At 50.2% G+C, this 19,644-nt stretch overlaps 1 protein-coding gene across 1 annotated transcript; it reads right to left on the minus strand.

Annotated features, from left to right (window-relative positions):
• Nucleotides 1-1,544: 1,544 nt before the first annotated feature.
• GAREM2 (GRB2 associated regulator of MAPK1 subtype 2) lies at nt 1,545-19,440 on the minus strand. Its single transcript, XM_020983919.2, has 6 exons — nt 19,119-19,440; nt 15,854-15,994; nt 9,276-9,406; nt 7,172-8,242; nt 5,034-5,191; nt 1,545-4,182 (listed from the first exon to the last, which is right to left on the minus strand). Exons 1-6 carry the CDS (start codon nt 19,228-19,230, stop codon nt 3,156-3,158), a joined length of 2,640 nt encoding a protein of 879 aa, XP_020839578.1. The 5' UTR covers nt 19,231-19,440; the 3' UTR covers nt 1,545-3,155.
• Nucleotides 19,441-19,644: the final 204 nt, after the last annotated feature.

Below are 19,644 nucleotides of genomic sequence, written 5' to 3' on the forward strand. Positions count from 1 at the left end.
CTGAGTCTGTCAGTGAGTGTTGTCTGTACCTCAGGCTTTCCCAGCTTCGTCCCTGGCTCCTCACAGAACCGTGCTCCCCTGCTGCAGCTCTATTTATTGCTGCTCTAGAGAACTAAGGGACAAGGGGGGAGACAGAATGAGGAGGGGAAAGAATGGAGCTCTTCTCAGCCCCAACCACCGTCTCCTCCATTATCCTTCTCCACACTTGATCACACCATACCACTGAATTTCTCTACCCCTCTGCCTCCTTGAAACAAGGAATCCCGGTGAGCACTGGTGAGACGCAGGTTTTGAATGCAGGCCTGGAGATGGCCTCAATGTCATCCAAGAACCAGGCTGGCTGAGTTTGGAGAAGCTAGTCACCAGATTGCCCACATGGGGATGGACTCTTTGATCCCAACAACCCTTAGAGAGGGGATGCAGTCTGTACCAGTGGAAGAAGCCCCAGCCCCAGTTAAATCTGATCTTCTTTGTGCTGAAGGGAGGTACAAGTGCTTTTGGGCCTCACATATAGAGGGAATCCCAATTAACTGTTTCTTATCAAACTTGTATTTCATGCCAGTGGGTAACCTGTTCTAGGGCTATAGCTTTGGCCAGAGAAAGGCCCTTAGGATTCCAAGATTAGAGGATCCTAGATTTAGAGCCAGAAGGGATCTGAGAAATCTACTCTAACTCCTTCATTATATGTATGAAGAAACTGAAACCTAGAAAAGTTAACTTGCCCAAGCTTATAGGCTTTGAACCCAGGACCTCTTGACTCCATGGACGCAATGCTTTTTGACCCGTTTTAGTCTTTGCTGAAGGACCCTGTACTAGCTCATTAGGTTTTATGGGAGATACCCTTACTTTGTAGGGGAAACTGTTAGGAAGCCGTTTAAATTGCAGAATGGGTTTTAATACTGGCTGAATCTAGTCCCAGCTACTGGGACTTGAGGTCTCAAATCCTAGGAATCCTGAATTATAATTTTCAGACTTCCAGCAGGTGGCAGAAAAGAAGTGGCCGCCCATACCTCTTGGACGTGGGAATAAAGGCTCTATCATGGGGAGCCTGAAAGCTCCTGCCCCAACTCAGAAGTGAAAGCCTGGGACTGACAAGTGCCCTCTGTTTATTTAGAGCCAGTGAGCATGCTCACAGGCTTTAATATCCACAGCTAGGAAATGGAACTCTGGCACTTGCTAACATCAAGCCCTACCTATCCCTTTGTCCTTGTATTCAGAACAGTGGGGTAGATACAGAAATGGGCTGGGGAGGACCTTCCATAAGTAAATAACAGCTCTGGGTCAGTTAACAGGGAATCCTGGGTACCACAAGTCTGGGCCCTTGCCCCAGGCACCAACAGAGGGGTACATTACACACTATTTCTCTGTCCCTTAAAGGAGCAGAAAGAAAATATGCTTAACCTCCAGGCCTAGCACACATAACGCAGTTCAGCTTGCACCCTTCTGCAGTATCCGTGGTATTTATTTCATTGATCCATTAGAATTCCTTAACAGGAGCCAACTCTCTCAACTATAACATTCCTGCTATCCACTATTTGGGCTCCTTTCCCAAGAGGCAAGGCCCTTGGCATGGCTAGGAGCAGGAACAGGACCCAGACCCTTTAAAATACGAAGAAATAAATATCTAGGCAGCCTGATGAGGTAAGATTATAAGCTGGTCTCCATAGGTAGTTGGCTGGCATATGACCCAAAACATGAGAGAGAAGTGATTCCTTTGGGGGCTTGGTGGGGCTGGTTGAGAAAAGTGCATGCATGTATCCAGAGCTGCATTCTTATGTTTTGTATTATAGATGAGAACACTGAAATTCCTATGAATGAAGACCCTCCTCCATGTTAATGCACTGCAACACTCAGTAAGGCTTATAGATCTAGAGCTTAAAGGGCCTTTAAAAGTTGCCTAATCCAACGTCCTTGTTCTATAAATGAGGAATTTAAGGCCCAGAGAAGTTGTTACTTAATGTCAAACAGGTAGAAAGTAGAACCAGGATGATTCCAAGTTCAATATTCTGTCCCTTCTATACCAAGAGGTCTACGAACCCTGAAGTCAAGGTACTAACACTTTTTTCCTGAGCTTCTATGGCTTCATAAGTCTTCCCCCCTTCTACCCTTTTGTCCCGGGTTGGAGACATCAGACAAGGTATTTATGAGGTGGCTACAAGTGATAGAAATCTCACCAATATCTACAGTAAGGACTTCCTGGCTGAGAGAAGGAAACGCTGTAATAAATAGGATCTAGCTATGAAGAGAAGGCAGGAGTAGTATTAATTGGAAGAAACCTGGACTTGAATCTCAAGCATTGAAAGGGATGCTAGAGGTCACATCATCCAGCCTGACTAAATGACTAGTTCCTAGGGTAGCTTGGCTCTCGAACCATCCACAGAAGGGGGTTCATCCAGGAAGTGCCCTTAAATCTTGTCTTCCCAATTATATTACAAGCAACCAGAGTACAGGAACCTTGGCCAAGAGCCCTCCTCTACAAGCTGGAGTTTCGTCATTTGTAAAAGAGGGGGATGGACTAGATGACCTATAGGGTCCTTTCGAGCTCTTGTCAATCAACCTGTGTTCCTACAGTTGTGCTCAGTAATTATCGTTGACAAGACAGTGACTAGAGAAGGGGGCATGGGGTGCAAACAATGCACAGGGGACAGGCTCTCAGTTTGCTTGACCCTTAGTGTGTCCAGTTAATGAGTTAAGGGTGGAGGAGGAAGAGGAAGAAAGGCAGGAAAATGGGGGCTTTTGGGAATAGCTCGGTTCTCAGGCCGAGTACCAAGAAGTACCTTGGGAAGCCTGGAGTTTGGATAATGGAAGAGGTCCCCCCAGAGGTGGGAAAGGATCTGGGAAACCTATTACATCACTCTATTGAGCAGGAGAGGGCAGAGCCATGCTGGTCCTGCCCATTTGTGTTAATACCATTTGTAGCTTCTCCATGTGAAGTCTCTAAAGGAAAGAAATTGTGTTACAGTTCCAGTGGTAGAACCCACGACCAGCTCCGTGGAGCTTGGGTTGACTGTGGAGCACTAGATCTTTGTGGCACTGCCTCATTAGAATCTGGGTCCCCTGGGGGTCCAGTATCAGGAGCAGCTTTATGGAGAGCTCCTTTCATGCCCCTAAGAGGCCCAAAAACATTCTTACTGTCTGGCCTTAGGACAGGCTGCTCAGATCTTGGGCCTCCAACCCTTGATGAACTGCATGATCTTCTTGACCTGCAGCTTGGTGAGGTGGAAGTCATCAGCCAGGATGTCCTCACTGAGCTGCACAAAGATGCTGCCATCTATGCGCTCCCTAGAGAAGAAGCTCACCACATCCTCCGAGAGGCCAATGAAGCGCAGACTCCGAGAGACCTCCTCCAGCGAGAGCGCAGATAGATCAGCTGGGGGTTGCCAAGGGGTGTTGTCCCTGCCAACCCGGCCCACCACCCCTTCCCGTGGGTTAATAGGAGGCACATCCAGGCGCCCCTGGGTGAGGTAGAGCCGTGCTCCACCTCCCTCTGGTACCTGTAAGACAGTAGGGGACAATGGGGTGGGCATCCGCCGAAGCATCAGGCCATCTGGCTCAAAGGCCTTGGTGGGACAGAGGGGTGACAAGGGCCCAGGCCTGCCCACTCCTCTAGGCTCCTGATACTGTAGCAGCTCTGGTTCTGGGGAGCTGCCCTGCCTCACTTCAAAGGGGTCAAAAGGTTCCAGGGCTGTTTCCTGCCATTCAGAGGAAGAAGAGGAGGATGTGGGGCAGGAGGGGGAACCAGATGAGTAGGCCTGACTGGAGGAGACAGGGCCTGGAGAATAAGTAGGGCTTGAGGATGAAATGGGGCCAGGGGTAGAAGTGGGACCAGAGGAAGAAGAGGATGATGATGAGGCAGGACCTGAGGAATATGAGGGCCCAGCAAATGGATTGAGGGCCCCAAATGGAGCAAAGCGTTTCTGAGGGTGTGAAGGCTTAGGAGGAGGGGGACAACTGTGGTATGTCTTGTTGGGGGTCTCTCCCCCAAGTAGTGGTGTAGATCGACTGTTTCCAGGTTCAGGGTAGGCCCAGGAGGCCTGGCTGGGCTGTGTTGTAGAGGGGAGGGGGCCATGAAGTGGGCGACTGGAGCAGTCACCCACCTTGCAATCACCCCAGGTACAGGGGTAACAGTATAGAGAGTATGAATCTGGGGATGGGGAGCAGCTGCCACTCCGAGAGCCAGATCTGAGGGATTAGGGGGAGAGGAAAAAACAGACAGCAGAGGCAAGACAAGGTAGAGATACAGACAGAGAGAAGAGGAGAGTAAATGGTCAGTATATTCTTGCATGACTCAACTGCCCGTTAAATAAGGTCTCATTGATGTGATCCCAGACACATTAACTCCCCCACCCCCAGAGGAGAACTTAGAACCCCGGTGGATTTATTTGCCGTTCATTTCCAAGACCCGCCTTGGGTCAGAGCATTTATGTCCTGTCCAGCTCACAGGTATTCATGGAACCTTAGAGCTGGAAGGGACATTAGAGACCATAGGATCCTAAATTTAGAGCCAAAAGGGATCTTAGAGGTCATCTAGTCCAACCTCTTCATTTTATAGAGGAAGATCTAAGGGTCAGAGAGGATCGTTGCCGTGCACATGGTCATGCAGCTACTTCATGACTAGAACAGGACCAGAACCCAGGTCTCCTGATTCCCAGTTCAGTGCTCTATCCACTCTTCCATACCACCCTGGCTGTCCATGGATCTTTGCCCAAAGAACCAAATGACCCAAAGGAAATGCCTCCCCTTGAGTGAGGCTTCCCTAGGAGGGGTCCAGGAGCCCAAAGAAGGAAGGAGACCAGAGCCATAACCTGGACAGGGAGAATGGGCTTTTGCCCCCAGGGGTTAACATAGAGAGTACTTTCTCCCTGGAGGACCTGCTTCCTTGCTATAAAACTCAAGAGGCTCAAGGCAAGCTCCTCCCAAAATAACTTCACCCATGGTAGGCCTGTCCTCTACACAGCCACACATTCCCTTCCCTCTCCCTAAATTTGTCCCAAGCTCAGTTTCAACTAGTAATAGCTTTGAAGGGCGCTCACCCATCATGTAGGCCAGAAGAGTAATAGGAGAGGACAGGACTGGGGGAGTGAGCAGGCTGAAGCTTGGGAAAGCGTGGTGGGACAGGAGGACTGCCTGGGAGCCGGCCGCCCCTTGGTGGTACTGGTGGAGCATTAAGTAGGCGACACTCTTCCTTGACCTGGAAACAGAAAGTCCTAGAAATCAGGAAGGATGATACCAGGCAGGATGCTACCCAGGCCCAAGTGCTTGAACACATTGGACAGCTGCTGGCCTCGCCCTGAGGCCCAAACCACATAGTATCATTAGGGATCGTCCTAAGGGACATCTGGAACTGCTCTGTAGAGCGTACCAATGATGAACATGGATGTACAAAGTCACCCGTCACCAAAGCCTAACCTATCTCCTTCTAGTCCCCTCCCCAGTGCTCAATTCCCCCAGCCGCCATAGCCCAGAGTCCCCTAGTAGCTGCAAACCAAAATCTGCTTTAAAGCAACAGAGAATTATTCACAAAATAATTTTTCGTAAAAGCAACTAGGTGGCACTAGACCTGGAGTCTGCAAGATCAGAGTTCAAATTCTGTCTGAAACATTTACTAGCTGTGTGATCCTGGGCAAGTCACATAACCACAGTTTGCCTCAGTTTCATCTGTAAAACGAGGGTAATAATTGTACTTGCCTTCCAGGGTTGATGTGAAGATCAAATCAGTTGATATTCATCAGGTATTTTGCAAACCTTAAAGCACTATTTAAATGCCAGCTTTTATCATCATCATCATCATCATCATCATCATCAAAGAAGACCAGCAACACAGATAGATTAGGAGGAAAGAGAAGGAAAAGAATGGAGGGGCAGGAGGTGGGGGGAAGGGGCTAACCCAAATTCTCCTAGGCCCAGACCCTAATAAATGTGGCTTTCTGCAAACACAGTCCTCTGGCATCCCAATACCACCTTATTCACCTCCCCACAGTCCTTTCCTCTGCTTTCTCCCTATCTCTCTCACCCTCAGGTTGTTTTTCTTAAATACACATCCGGAAACATATCCTCTCTCATACCTACTTATTCACACACACACACACACACACACACACACACACACACACACACACACACACACACACACACACACACCCCCCTACTTTCTGTAGTAGTAATAACTCATTTATATAAGCCCTTTAAAAGAGTTACAAAGCACTTTCTCTATAATCACCCCATAAGAGAAGTAGTTGCAAAGATCCTCATATCCCATTTTACAGATGAGGCAACTAAGGCTGAGGTATAAAGTGACCTGCTCAAAGTTATACAGCTACTGAATGTCAAGGTCAACACACACACACACACACACACACACACACACCCCTACCTACTCACTTACTGATACCCTCCTATTTATACATATACTCTTCTGCCAAGCACACACATGCATGCACCCATCTACCATTCCCTTCTGTTCCCCTTGACCGCAGTCAAGATTCTTGATGACCTGGGCCCCATATGCCAAGGGCTCCCCTTACTGTTGACAAGCCCTTTTTGTTGGCTAAAGAAGAAACCTAGGCAGAGGCCAAGGACTCCAGGGTTCCAGGGGGTAACAAGAAGGGAGGGGAGGCTCTTCGAGAATGAGTAAGAAAAGTCTCGGAATTCTAGGGTTATCTCAAAGAACAGTTTCCCTATCACCATCCTTGTAGGGTGGTGGGTAAGTGGGTTAGATTTGAAGTCAGAGGACCTGAGTTCAAACTCTATCTCTGAAACTTACTAGTAGTGTGACCTTAGCAAAGTCACTTACTCTCTGGGCCTCAGTGTCCTCATCTCTGAAATGATGGGAGTTGAAATAAATCAACTCCAAGATCTCTTCCCCCTCTAATTGTATGATTCTATTATCCTAGGATTCTTTCTGCCCTATGACCTCAAGAGCCATCTATACTGGTTGAGATATTTCTGACTCTTCATGATCCCATTTGGGGCTTTCTTGGCAAAGATCCTGGAGTGGTTTGTCATTGCTTTCTCCAGCTCATTTTACAAATGAGGAGACTGAGGTAAACTGAGGTCACACAGCTAGTAAGTGTCTGAGGCCAGATTTGAAATCACAAAGATGAGTCCTCCTGACTCCAGGCCCAGCAAGCACTCCATCCATTGCACCACCTAGCTGTCCACCTATACTTACTGCCTCTGATTTGGGAGGGACAGGCGGTGGGGGAACCTCTGCCTCCAGATGAGCAGTCCCAGCAAAAGAGATGAGGTCTGGCTGTCTAAGTCCTGCAGGTGGTTGCCTGCTTCTGTCCCTGCCCCCACCCTCTGGGTGGCTGTCAGTTGCCTGGTGCGTCCACAGCTCCTCATAGGGGATCTCCACTGGAGGGGCAGGTTCTGACAGGCTGGCCCAATCTGGACTCATATATTCCTGCTCCCCCTCCCCAGCAGGGGGGTAAAGGCAGAGGGAGAGCCGGGGCAGTGCCTCGGGCCTGGGGCCCTGCAAACAGAGCCTTGCCCTCCGGGGGCTGGCACATTCCTCTGCCAGGTCTCCAGGGGCTTCCCGGACTGCTTTGGAGTACTCGTCTGGGTCGAAGCGCTCGTGGCAGTAGGAAGCACTGTCTCTCACCAGCTGTTCCACCTGGGGATCACCAACCAGCAGCCCCTGGGGCAGGGTGAATCGGGGCATGTCCGTGAGCAGCAGGAAATGCAAGGGTGTGGGGCCCTCCCTGCGTAAGGCCAGTCCCAGCACCACCGTCTTGGAGATGATGCTGACTAGCTTGTAGCAGTGGCCCTCGCGCACCGGGTGCAGGTCATATGGGTTGCAGGGGGGCCGGCTGGGCACAAGCACGTTGACGGGCAGCCGGACCCTCTCGATGATGGCCCGCACCGTGTGCTCGCCCTCCTGCATCTGCAGCTCCAGGGGGCTGCGGGTACTGAACCGGCCCCGGCACTGAAAGGGCAGGCTCAGGCTCTCATTGGTGCGGTGGTTCATACAGATGAGGCACGGCATCTTGCCTTTAATGGGCTTGATGGTGCCTGCTGCTCCACTAGTGCCCAGGCCACCGCCGATGCTCCCCATCCCTGCCAGGGACCCTGCCAAGGACCCAGCCCGGCCCAGTTTTCGGAGGATGGTGGTGAATCGGGAACGTTCCTTCGGGGTCTTCCCACAAAGGATTTCAGCCTGGCCCATGAGGGTGAGCTCATCACCCGCATGCAGGGTGAAGTTGTAGACCTCACTGTCCTCACTGAACTCCCCGGACACCACCTGGTGGGCAAAGACAAGACGATGAAAAGAAGGCAGAGTTTCCTGGGGTGCTTTGGGGAGAGCAGCCTGTCTGCCACCCAGGATACTCAGAGATCAGGGGAACTATGCAAACCCTGGGAGCACCTCCTTCCCCTACCCCTTCCTCTCAAAGGTCCCCTCCAGCAGGACTCTCTCCCCCTCCCCCCCCAGTCACCCATATACGCAAAGCTGCCAATTGGTCCTACTCCGGAAGGATAGAGAAAAATAGAATTGATTAAAATTATAAGCAGAATTTTAAAATCTGAAACTAGGGGGAAAAATTCAGCATTTTTGCATTAGGAAAAGCTTCAACAAGAATTACTCTGGGCCTTGGTTAAAGCAAGAGGTATAATTTTTTCTGGAGATCAAGGTAGGCATATTGACCCAGGGATGGTTTAGGTAAAGGCTACACTGGGATACATCTCAGCGACCTCCAGAAAAGCCATCTAGCCCAAGAGAAGGTTTAGAGGTGGGATGGGGGTTGTCATATCTGTCAAGTGGAACTGGAATTAGGCTTATTCTGCCTGGCCACAGAGGTAGAACTAGGTGTGATGGGCAATTGTTGTATTGGAGCAGATTTAGGCTCGATGTCAGGAAGAGTTGCCTAACAACGAGAGTTGTCCTGAGTGGAATGGGCCACCTCGGGAAGGGATGGGTTTGCCCTGCCTGGAGTCCTTAATTCCACTTGCAGGGGATGCCATGAGGGGATTCCTGCTCAGGTATGGATTCAGGTATGGACGCACAGGACTATGACTCCTAACGTCCATTCCAACCCAGGAATTCTCACAAGTTATTTCTATGGAAAAAGATCCCAAACTCTTCCTGTCTCACTTCTTTCTAAAGAAGTCCTCCCGAATCCATCCCACTGAAACATGAGGGCATGTCTTCGTCTTCAGTGGAAATGGAGAGCTAGGTGCTCTCTTCCTCTTGTCAAAGGAAGCTCGACTATGGCTGAGGCTTCTACCTGGCAGAACATAGGGGACACTTGGGGGACGTTGTCTGCTAGGGAGCTGACCTTGACGCTGAAGGTGATGGCCTCCATCACAAAGATGCGGTCGGGAAAGACGCTAGCTACCTCCTCAATGCTGCTGAAATACTGTACCGGCTCCCGAACATCTCGAGGCTGCTCCAGCAGCTTGAACTTCCCTGTGGGAGGGGCAGGAAGATGAGTCTGGTCCCATTTCCCCTGGGGTCCTATCTCCTGTGAAGAGTGTCCTCAGACCCCAACATCCTCAGGGTGCCAACTTCTGTGCACATCTTCCACTCCAGGTCACACTATCTGGGAGGCCTGGATGCTCCCAGGTAGACTCCAAACAGGGCTCCCCTGCACCCAGACACCTCATGGGCCATCATTGTGTGGTTGGCTTAGCAAAAAGCCCAGGCACAGGAGCTCTGAACAGCCAGCCGCTCCTGAGTTACACACGGATAGCTTGTGAGTGAGCAGCCGTGCCAAGCAGTCAGGAGCACCAGAAACGGCCTGAAAGTCTTGGAGACCTGGGTTCTAGTCCCAGCTCTGCACCTCCCAGACTTGGGGAAACCCTTTCAATTGTCTGAGTTGTGGCTTCCTCACCTGTAAAGGAGAGGATACTTTGGACTCTATCAATCAACAAACATTTATTAAGCAACTACTATGTGCCAGGCATTGTACAAGGTCCTAAGGATATAGAGACAAATGGTGAAACAGTCCCTGCCTTTAAGAAGAGACAGCATGTATATATGTATACGTGTATGTGTACACACACACATACATACTTATAGCTATATGTGTGTACACATGTGGGCATGCATATTCATATATACACATAAATGTACATGTTTGTATTTTATATATGCATTTTGATTTTATATATATAAATACATGTAGTGTGTTCTAAAAGTCTTAGTGCAGTTTTAAGCTTTAATAGCTTAAAAACTGCACTAAGACTTGTGGGACACTGTGTGTGTGTTTACATATATATATGTGTTTGTTTATTTAGGCATATTTACATATGTGCCTATCCATCTCTTTTTTGTTCAGTCAAGTCCAACTCTTCATGACCCCATTTGGGGTTTTCTTGGCAAAGATACTGGATTCATCATTTCCTTTCCAACTCATCTTATATATAAAGAAACTGAGGCAAACAGGGCTAAGTGACTTGCCCAGGGTCACACAGCTATAAAGTATCTAAGGCTAGATTTGAGCTTAGGTCTTCCTGACTCTAGGCCTAGTGCAACTGTGGTACCTAGCTGCCCCTGATAGGACCTAGTGAGGTTTATTTTTTTGACTTAAGTATGTGTCTAGGTAGCAGGGAAGGAACCAGCAGACAGGGAGAAAGTGAATATTTGGGAGGTGAGATGATTAAGAAGACAATCTTCTAGGGGAAAAAAAAAAGGGAAAAAAATGTATAAACATTTTAAAACCCATAGTGGCTGTATTTTAATGGAGAAAAACTGAGAACAGCCTGTATGCTCAATGATTCAGGAACACCTGAATTAGGTTCTTCTCAGTGCAGAGGACCAGAAAAAATAACAAACTGGGAAAAAAGGGAAAGAAAGAATGGAAATATCTACTGACTGTAAGAATGTAAAAAAAAACAGTGGCACTGGCAGAAAAGCAACTAGGGGAGAACATAGCAAATACCCAGTTAATGCTGTTATTATCACAATTTAGAAGCTGACCTTTACCTAGCACTTTGAGATTTGTAAAATGGCATATATGTGCGTGTGTGTGTATCATTTGATTGTCTCTAGCCTGTGAGGTAGGTGCTACATTATTCTCATTTACAGATGGGGAAACTGAGGCTTAGAGAGGTGAGTGATGTGCCCAGCTGGTGTCAATGGCTTTGACTTCAGGATTGGTGAGTTCAAATCCATAGGATTCAAGCTGAGGGCTTCCTAACTCCATATCCATCACTCAAACCCTACGCAACCTAGCTGTCTCAGAGTGCTCCACCAAGCCATGAGTCAAGGACCATATCTTTCTAACCTTGGCGTCTAACATCATCTTGTACATGGAGATGCTTAATTCACGTAACCCAAGCTCCCAGCACAAGACTTGGCACATGGCGCATGGTTGTGATTATGGTGCCTATGGACTATTTGTGCTCTACCCATGGCAGAGCCTTCTAAGCTTGTATTGGTCCGATCAGCCACAGTCGGACACACTGTACCTTGACCCCAACCCAGTGCTGTCATTTTGGTCCTCTTCAAGAGCAAAGGACAACCACCAAACATTTGGGGATGATGGTGATATTCACACCATAGACACAGACCCATGAGATTTCACTGACGCAGCATGGACAATTTCTACCAATGGCTTTGTGGAATCAGCTTCATCAGGACCACGGCCACCCTTTGCCTTCTTCTATGCTCTCCTAGACTCTGAGTTCCCTGGCCAGGAGCACATAACTGAGAACTGCCTTGGGGAGGAAGGGATAACAGAAAGCACATCCCAAACCCTGTACCAGCAGCCCGGTGGCACAGTAAATGGAGTGCCTGGTCCGGAATCAGGAAGTTGTCATTGTTCAGCCGTTTCACTCCTGTGACTCTTCATCAACCCTTTGCAGGGTTAAATTGGCAAAGATGCTGGACTGATTTGCCAATTCCTTTTCCAGTTCATTTTATAGATGAGGAAACTGAGGCAAATAGGGTTAAGTGATCTGTTCAGGGTCACACAGCTAGTGAGTGTCTAAGGCTTAGACTTAACCTCTGTTTGCCTCAGTTTCCTCATCAGTAAGATGGAAATAATAATAACACCTACCTTCCAAGGTTGTTGTAAGGAGCTTAGCATAATGCCTGGCATGTAGTCAAGTGCTGTGTAAATGTTTATTATTATTATTATTAGTCAAACTACGGCCCTCCTGGGAAGAAAGAGAAGCTTTGCACTAGCCCCAGAGGACAGACAGACATGGCTAAGGGTGAAGAGGATTCCAGTGCTTAACAGATGATGAGGAGCTGGGAGCAGATGGTCTGAGCTCACCTACTCAGACTAGTGGTCTCCTCACCCTGGGGTCAGAGCAACCCCCACACATACCCAAACCCAGAGGGAGAGAGGGTGAGAAGTCTACCCCCTGACCAGCAAGGGGCCAGGAAGAATTCATTCCATTATCGCCAGCCAAGCTGGGACGGGCCAAAGCCAGAGTACCAGACAGGGGAGGTTCAGGCCGACTCAGGGAAGCTAGGGGAGAGGATGTGGTCAGGAGAATCAATGTAACCACGGTGCCCGATCCACTCCTTCCTCTCCCTGGCCCAGAGTCCAGCTGCTCCATCAGCTGAGCTGGTGGAAGGAGGAGGAGGTGTTTCCTGTCCTTGGGGCACAAAGTAGAAGACCCTAACGTCTCCCCTTGCCCCCCGACCCCAGCCCAGCTGCTTGTCTGTGTGTCCCTCTCCTCTTCCCACCTCTGTCCAGCTGCAAACCACTCCCCCTCCCCCAAGCCCTCGCCAGAAGGAGCTATTCTGACCAGGGGTCTGCGCCTGGACGCAGAGATACCAATCCATATCCCTTGAGGGATGTCTGTGCCACTCACAAGCTACTTGTCAGAAACTGCCCAGTCACTCATTAATCAGCCCTCACATTTTTCTTGTGCTTTCATGCAGATATGTTTCTGCCTTATTTGATCGAGAGTTCCACGACGGTCTCATTCCTTCTCTGTATCCCTCGCTTCACCTAACCCAGAGCCAGCACATAGATGGAGCACTGGGCTTTTCGTCAGTAAGACCCGAGTTCAAATCTTAACTCAGACACTTCCTAGCTGTGTGACCCTGGGCAAATCACTTAACCTCTGCCTCAATTTCCTTATCTGTAAAGTAGGGATAATAATGTCTACCTCCCAAGGTTATTGTGAGGATATAATGAGATATTTTGCAAATCTTAAAGTGCCATTTAAATGTTAGGTATTGTTGTTGTTGTTGTTGTTATTACTACTACTAGATGCTGAGTAAAAGTTTTCTGAATGAATGGATGGATTCTGCTTGGTAGAAAAATCAGCCTCATGCCCCATGACTATAGAACGTTAGTGCTAGAAAGGACCTCAGAAATCTACTCTAATCCTCTCATATAAGGAAACTGAGGTCAGAGAAGATAAGTTACTTCCTCAAAGTCAAATAAAGGTACACAGCTGGTGATAGAGTGTTCTCGACTGCCAATCTCCCATTCCCAAGCTACAGCTTACCCCTACGGAGCCAACCACCAATCCCCATAGTCTAGTAAAAAAGAGATGCCTCCCACCCAACCTCAATCAAAAGGGTCCCTGGTCTCCTCTGTCCCCTGCCAAACCTCTCCTTTTCTCTTTCCTTTCCTCCTGTGTGGTGAGGAAAGCTGGGCAGCCCAGGTCCCTGCTCCCCTCTCCGAGCTCCATCTCTCATTATTAATTCATTGGAAGGAATCAGTGTCCGGCTGACCACACTTAGTGCTTCATTATCCCCTCCCTGACTGCTATAGGGATCCCCTCCCCCACCCTCTCATCTCAGACTTCCTCCCTGCCTTGCCTGCCGGCCTCCCTCCCCCACACCGTGTCAGGCATCAGCACCCAACTTTGGAGGCCTGGATCCTGGGCTCCCAGCTTGTCATAAGCTACTGCAAGCCTTCCCTACTCAGATCACCACCCCAAAGCATTGTGGTCATCTCAAGGGGAAGAGGGAGGGAGCAGGAGGAAGGGGGAGGAAAAGAGAGGGAGGAGGAGGGAGAAGCAGCTGGCCAACCAGGGATGGAGAGAAGGAACAGGAGGAAGTGTACCCTGGATGAGAGTGTTCTGTTCTCTGGTCCCTTGGGAGACTCAAGGCTTGGCAGACCTAACTGTAAGAGGGCGGAATCCCTGAACTTGGATAGCAGCTGAGAGGAACCATCCCAGCAGAGGCTGCAGACCTGAGATTCCCCACCTCAGGCCAATCTAGACACCAGCAGAGTGACCAGCAGAGGAATAGATAGAGCCTAGCTCTGGGAGCCCCTCACTCAGAGGCCTCAGGACGGGTCCTGGGGTCAGAAAGGGAGTACTGTTCCTGAAACTATGGAGCCTACACAATGTCAGAGCTAGGAGGAAACTTGGAGATCACCTAGTTCAATCCCATTTTACAGATGAGGAAACTGAGGCACAGAGAGGTGGAACTATTTGCTCAAGGTCATATACTCACTTGGTGGAGTCAGGACTAATAATAACTCGAACTTCTATGGTATGAATATAAAGAATCGTTCTGATTGGAGGACAGAGCAATGAGCTCCATTCAAGGCGGGTGCCCAGGCCCAGCCATCTCTGTATTACCCACACTCCTTTGAACTTCTCCATCATGCCCCAGGTACTTGCTTGTCCTTTCTCCCCTGTGTTCTTTGTGTGTGTTGTCTTCCCTGACGACACACTCTGAGAGCAGAGATTGTCTTTCTTTTTCATACTTAGTGCCCTAGTGTTTGGTACATTTCCTGGAACATAGTAGGCACCTAAACATGTTTATTAATTATTGAATATTGTCACCATTTTATAGAGGAAAAAAACTGAAGCTTTGAGAGGTTCAGTGATTTATTCAAAATCTCCCCTTGAGGGACATCCAAGGCAGGATTTGAACCCAAGTTCTCCTGACTCAAAATCAAATGTCCTTACCACTATACTAGTATCTCTCAAAGCTAGAGCTTCTCCAAGAATTTAACAAGTAACTAACTAGTCTGGAGTGATGCAGTAGATAGGGCGCTGGGCCTGGGGTCAGCAGGATCCAAGCTCAAATCTGGCCTCAGACCCTTACTAGCTGTGTGACCCTGGGCAAGTCACTTAACCCTATTTGCCTCAATTTCCTCATCTGGGAAACGAGCTGGAGAAAGAAATGGCAAACCAGTCTAGTATCTTTGCCAAAAAAACCCCAAATTGGGTCCCAATGATTTGAATATGACTGAACAATGAAATAACAAGCCTGACTCCCCACTGGGGCAGCTGCAATGGTATACTTGGTCAGGATGGGCTTTTAAGTGGCTGCTACTTGTACAAGTCAATCAGCTACACTAAAAAACAAGGTGCCAGGGTGTCCCCTTTGGTAACACCTATCCCTTGTCATCCTGAAACAAGAAGTGGGTTCCTGCATTCAGCAGTGCCTGGGGGATTGCCTTCACTCAGCCCCTTGGGAGGACCCCTGGAAACTTAGTCTGTCCAGGAGGCTATCTAGCAGGCCAGAGTCTGTGTCCAGCTGCAGTCCACAGAGCCCCCAGGAAAATGGCACAAGGAAAAAGAGAAAATGCCAAGGGGAATGGAAGTAGCCTATGGCAAGGTCCTCAGAACACAGATCCTCTAACTACTCATAGCCCTTTTCAAATAAGTGACTGAAGGAAGGGCCCTGCCTCCAGCCCAGAAGACCAGATTGGAGCGGGGCTCTGCCACTCACTAGCCTTGAACAAGTCACTCAGCTTTTCTGGGCTTCAGTTTCATTTGTAAAATACAGAGTTTGGACCAGATGGCCTCCAAGGTCTCTTCTAGCCCTAAGCCCACGATTCTGGGTTCTTAGCATTCTGTGGCCCCCTTCAGTGGCAAGATGGGAGCCTGAAGGTTCATCCCTTCCCAGCCTCAGCTTCCCATTCATCTTCCTCCCAGCCACCCCAGCTGGCATCCTCCTGCAACTCTGCAGGCCCCCAGGCCCTACCTGGATACTGCAGCGGGATATCGATCTTGGGCCCAATGACGTAGTGCCCTTCCTCCAGGCTGTGGGCTGTCACCGTTGTCCACTGGCGGCAGGAGTGGATGAGCAGGACATCCTGTTGGCTTACCCCCTCCACATACTCCCCTGGGCCAGCAAGGAGAGAGAGAGAAGGAACAGACACAGTAAACAGTGATATTAACTCCCACACTCCCATAGGAGGGTCTCAGCTTGAGCTTCCCCAGGGGCAGAACACTCAAAGGCCCTGCCCTCGGCTGGGCATTCAAGCATAACCTCTCAGCCGAGGGGTCGGCTTCCCACCCCACAACCCCCTTCCCCCCACCATCCACTGTCCAGTCAGTCATGTTCCGAAGTGCGCAGAGAGCAGAAAGGCCACCAACAGAAACAGGCTGGATTCATGTAGCAACTCAGAGCCATCGATAGCTGTGGCTTTCTGCATTTCAGAAGGGGCCCTTCCCAGTAAGGGAGCTATCCCTCCCTTCCTCTGGGCCCATCTACTAACCAGCATCCTCAGCCACTCACCAGTTTGAGATCTCTGGGAAGTGTTGAATGAGATGAGCTGTTGGGACATCCCTTCTCACCCCTTCTGAATTAACCTGACCTGTGATTTCATCAGTATTTCATCAGGACATCCCAAGGAGGAACTTCTTCTACAGCTACTTTCTTCTTGGTAACATGATCTTAGGAAGTTACTTGGGGCACTTTGGAGGTTGTGATTTGCTCAGGGTCACATGGCTTTTATGTAAGAAGAGGTAAGACTTGAACCCAGGCCTTCCTGGTTCCAATGCCAACTCCATCTATGGTGCCATGCTGCCTCAGAGGTATCAGCCTCAAATTGTATCCTATGGCTAGTGACAGGTGCTTTGAATTCCCATTCAATGCGTGCATTCCTTCAACAGCTCATCTCCCATTCACCCCTGAATCCTAAGAAAGGACACTCCCCAACTTCATCAGGAACATAAGATTTAGACTTGGAAGGAGCCTTCAAGAACACCTAATCCAACTCATTTATTTTACAGATGAGGAAGGCAAGTCCTGAATCCCAGGGAAGGAAATGAACTGATTTCCTTACAGGCAGTAAATAGCATTCAGTATTTCAACTCTGGTATTGGACTTTAAATCTAGAGCCCAGCAAGCCCTTGAGGAAGAAACTCCTTCTCCCAAGACCCCCGGCTCCCTCCTCATCTCTCCCATTTTTCCTGGCCAGGAAGACACCAATAATGGGGGAGGGGAGGAGGGAACAAAATAAGAGGAAAAGAGGGAGGGAGGAAGGGAGGAAAGGAGACATTGGCCAAAGGTTGTTAAGAAAAGAGGAGTATAGGGAGGGGTTTGGACTGGATGGGTTCTCTAACCCCAGCAACTGTTACCAGGGCAGCAGAAGGGGCCTAGAATTTTCAATCTGAAGGGCTTCTCGTGGCAGCCATGGGCATGGTGGGGGTGGGGAGGAGAAGGGGACAGCCTCCTGATTGCTTCCTTGCCAGGAACCAAAAGGCTCTATCGGTTCCCCTTTTACGCCCTCCCCAAAAGGATAACTACTACCCAGCTAAATCCTGCATCATTTGGGACTTAAGTAGTATGGCAGGACCACCCTACACGGTGAGAGCTTGCCTGGGATGGGACAACCTTAAAGGAATGGTCCAAGAATTTAATCATAGTTCCCTGCCCCCATCCAACTGCACAGCCAGGCTGGGTACCGTGAAAAGAACAAGGGACTGGTGGTCAGAAGTCCTGGTTTGAATCCCAGTTCTGTCATCTCTCACCTGTGTGACCTTGTTCAGATCAACTTCCTCATTATCAATAAACAGGTGGGACTCTTCCTAGTTCCGAGGCCCCTTCTAGCTCTTCATTCCATGATTCTAGCCCTCCCCGGGAGGTTCCAGCTTCGTCGTCTGCCTGGGGCAGAGCATCTTTCCCCAGAGCCACACGCAGACGTCTCATCGTCTCATCGGTAGGTAGACGCCTGCTCACTCTGACCCACAGGCCCACTGGTCCTATGACACTTTTACCTACACCTGACCTGCTGATGTGCGCTGCTGTGGGCATACACAGAGGTCAAGAGGGTCACAGAGCTGGTCATTTAGTCTAACCCCTTTGTTTTATAGATAAGGAAAATAAAGCCCAAGTGTTTTGCCCAAGGCCACACAGGAAGTAAGCTTCAGAAGTAGCATTTGAACCCAGGACCTCTGACTCTACAGCCAATGCTCTTTCCACTGTACCGACTGTCTTGTACCTGAAACTCCAGTTCCCACCTACTGACACCCTCCCGGGACACACATGGCACACACAACTTCCCATTCCCTCCCTCTTTCCCACCTTTCTCAGCCTCATCTCCAAGTCCTTGGGTAGGGCCGTCCTTAGCACTGAACAGTGTGGGTTGAGGGGAGGGGCTGGTGGGCCTCTCTGCCCCATTAGCATTCCGGGAAGCAAGTGTGCCAAGGCTGGCCAAACCCCTATTCTTCTCTAATACAAAACCCCCAGCCAGGCAGCCAGGCCCCATCCCCACTTCCCCTCCCCCTCCTCACCCCAGCCAGGCAGCCGGAACTCCCCTCTCAGGCAGGCATCCATCCCCTCCTATTCCTCCTTCTACTAAGCAGTTCCCCCCTCTCACCTCCCCAGGTTGGACTGGGGTGTGTTGGGCCACCAGGAGAAGGGGAGGGAAGGGCATGGGAGACATGGGAAGGGGGAGGGAACACTGGAGTAACATAGGATGAGAGAGGCACAGGTGACTTCAAACTGATTGTTGGGAGAAGAGGGTCAGGGATGGATCCAGCGAAGAAAGGGATGGGCCTGGGAAAGTGAGAAGGGTCTGAGGAGCGGGGGTGGAGAGGAGAGAGGGCAGGCAGAGAAAGGTGACAGGACAGAGATACGAACGGACAAAGGGAGGATGAGGGGGACAGGAGGGATCAGAGGAAGGATGAAGAGAAGAAGAGAGGGGCCCTGCTGGAAGCAGGGACGCAGAGCTCAGGACTGTGCTCAGAAAGAGTGCAAAACTTTCCCAGGACCCTACAAAGCCTAGCAGAACAGTGCAGCCCACCGCCCTCCTCCCCAGGCCCCACATGCTTCAGGTCACCCTCAGACACCTCTTCCTGCCTCCTTGCCTTTCGTCTCTCTCCCCCCTCCCTACTCTCCCTCGTTCCTCGACTCTGGCGCCCTTCGGTCACTCCCGGATTTGCTCCTGTTCCAGCATCCTGGTCCTGGCTCACCTGGTCCCCAGGACTCCCCCCCCCGCCCCTCCTCTCCTCTCCCCTACCTGGCCCCAGGCAGGCGAGAGTGGGCAGACGACAGCGGCTGATGATGAGGTCCAAGGGGAAAGCCCCCATACTCCAATGGAGACCAGCTAGCCCGGCTGACAGTTTCTCCATAGCATTGCTCCAAAGGCTCAAGTCCAGGGGAGCAAGGGAAACGGGGACCAGCTGGGGGCTCAGACAGCACAGTCGCAGGGGCTGCCCGACGTTCTTCTCTTCACCCACGACCCCAGCTCTGGGAGGCCAGGGCCAGCCAGCATCACCATGCTCCCCCTACTCTCACTGCCAGCTCGGAGCCTAGCCAGCACCTCCTCTAGCCCCCTTGCTACTCAGAAACCCCACCATCCCTTTGGGCCCCTCTTCTCCCCTCCCTTAATTACCCTCCTCCTGACCCAAGCCCCACCTCCCCTTCCCAAGGCCAGCCCTCTCCTCTACCCCACCCCCTCCTCCATCTCTCCCTCCCAGCTTCCCTTCAATCTTCCCCCTTAGTTTACTCTCTCCATTATTCCATCCCTCCATTCCCCCTCCCTC

This window comes from Phascolarctos cinereus, unplaced genomic scaffold (assembly GCF_003287225.1).
Source record: "Phascolarctos cinereus isolate Bilbo 61053 unplaced genomic scaffold, phaCin_HiC Scaffold_2;HRSCAF=192, whole genome shotgun sequence".
NCBI classification, from domain to species: domain Eukaryota; kingdom Metazoa; phylum Chordata; class Mammalia; order Diprotodontia; family Phascolarctidae; genus Phascolarctos; species Phascolarctos cinereus.

Excerpts from the sequence above, each read along its gene's own strand:
- GAREM2 (XM_020983919.2), bottom strand. The coding sequence starts at position 19,230 with ATGGAGAAACTGTCAGCCGGGCTAGCTGGTCTCCATTGGAGTATGGGG. Across the intron at positions 9,407-15,853 it reads TATCCCGCTGCAGTATCCAG|GGAAGTTCAAGCTGCTGGAG; the intron begins GTAGGGCCTGGG and ends CCCCTCCCACAG. Across the intron at positions 8,243-9,275 it reads CCATCACCTTCAGCGTCAAG|GTGGTGTCCGGGGAGTTCAG; the intron begins GTCAGCTCCCTA and ends TTTGCCCACCAG.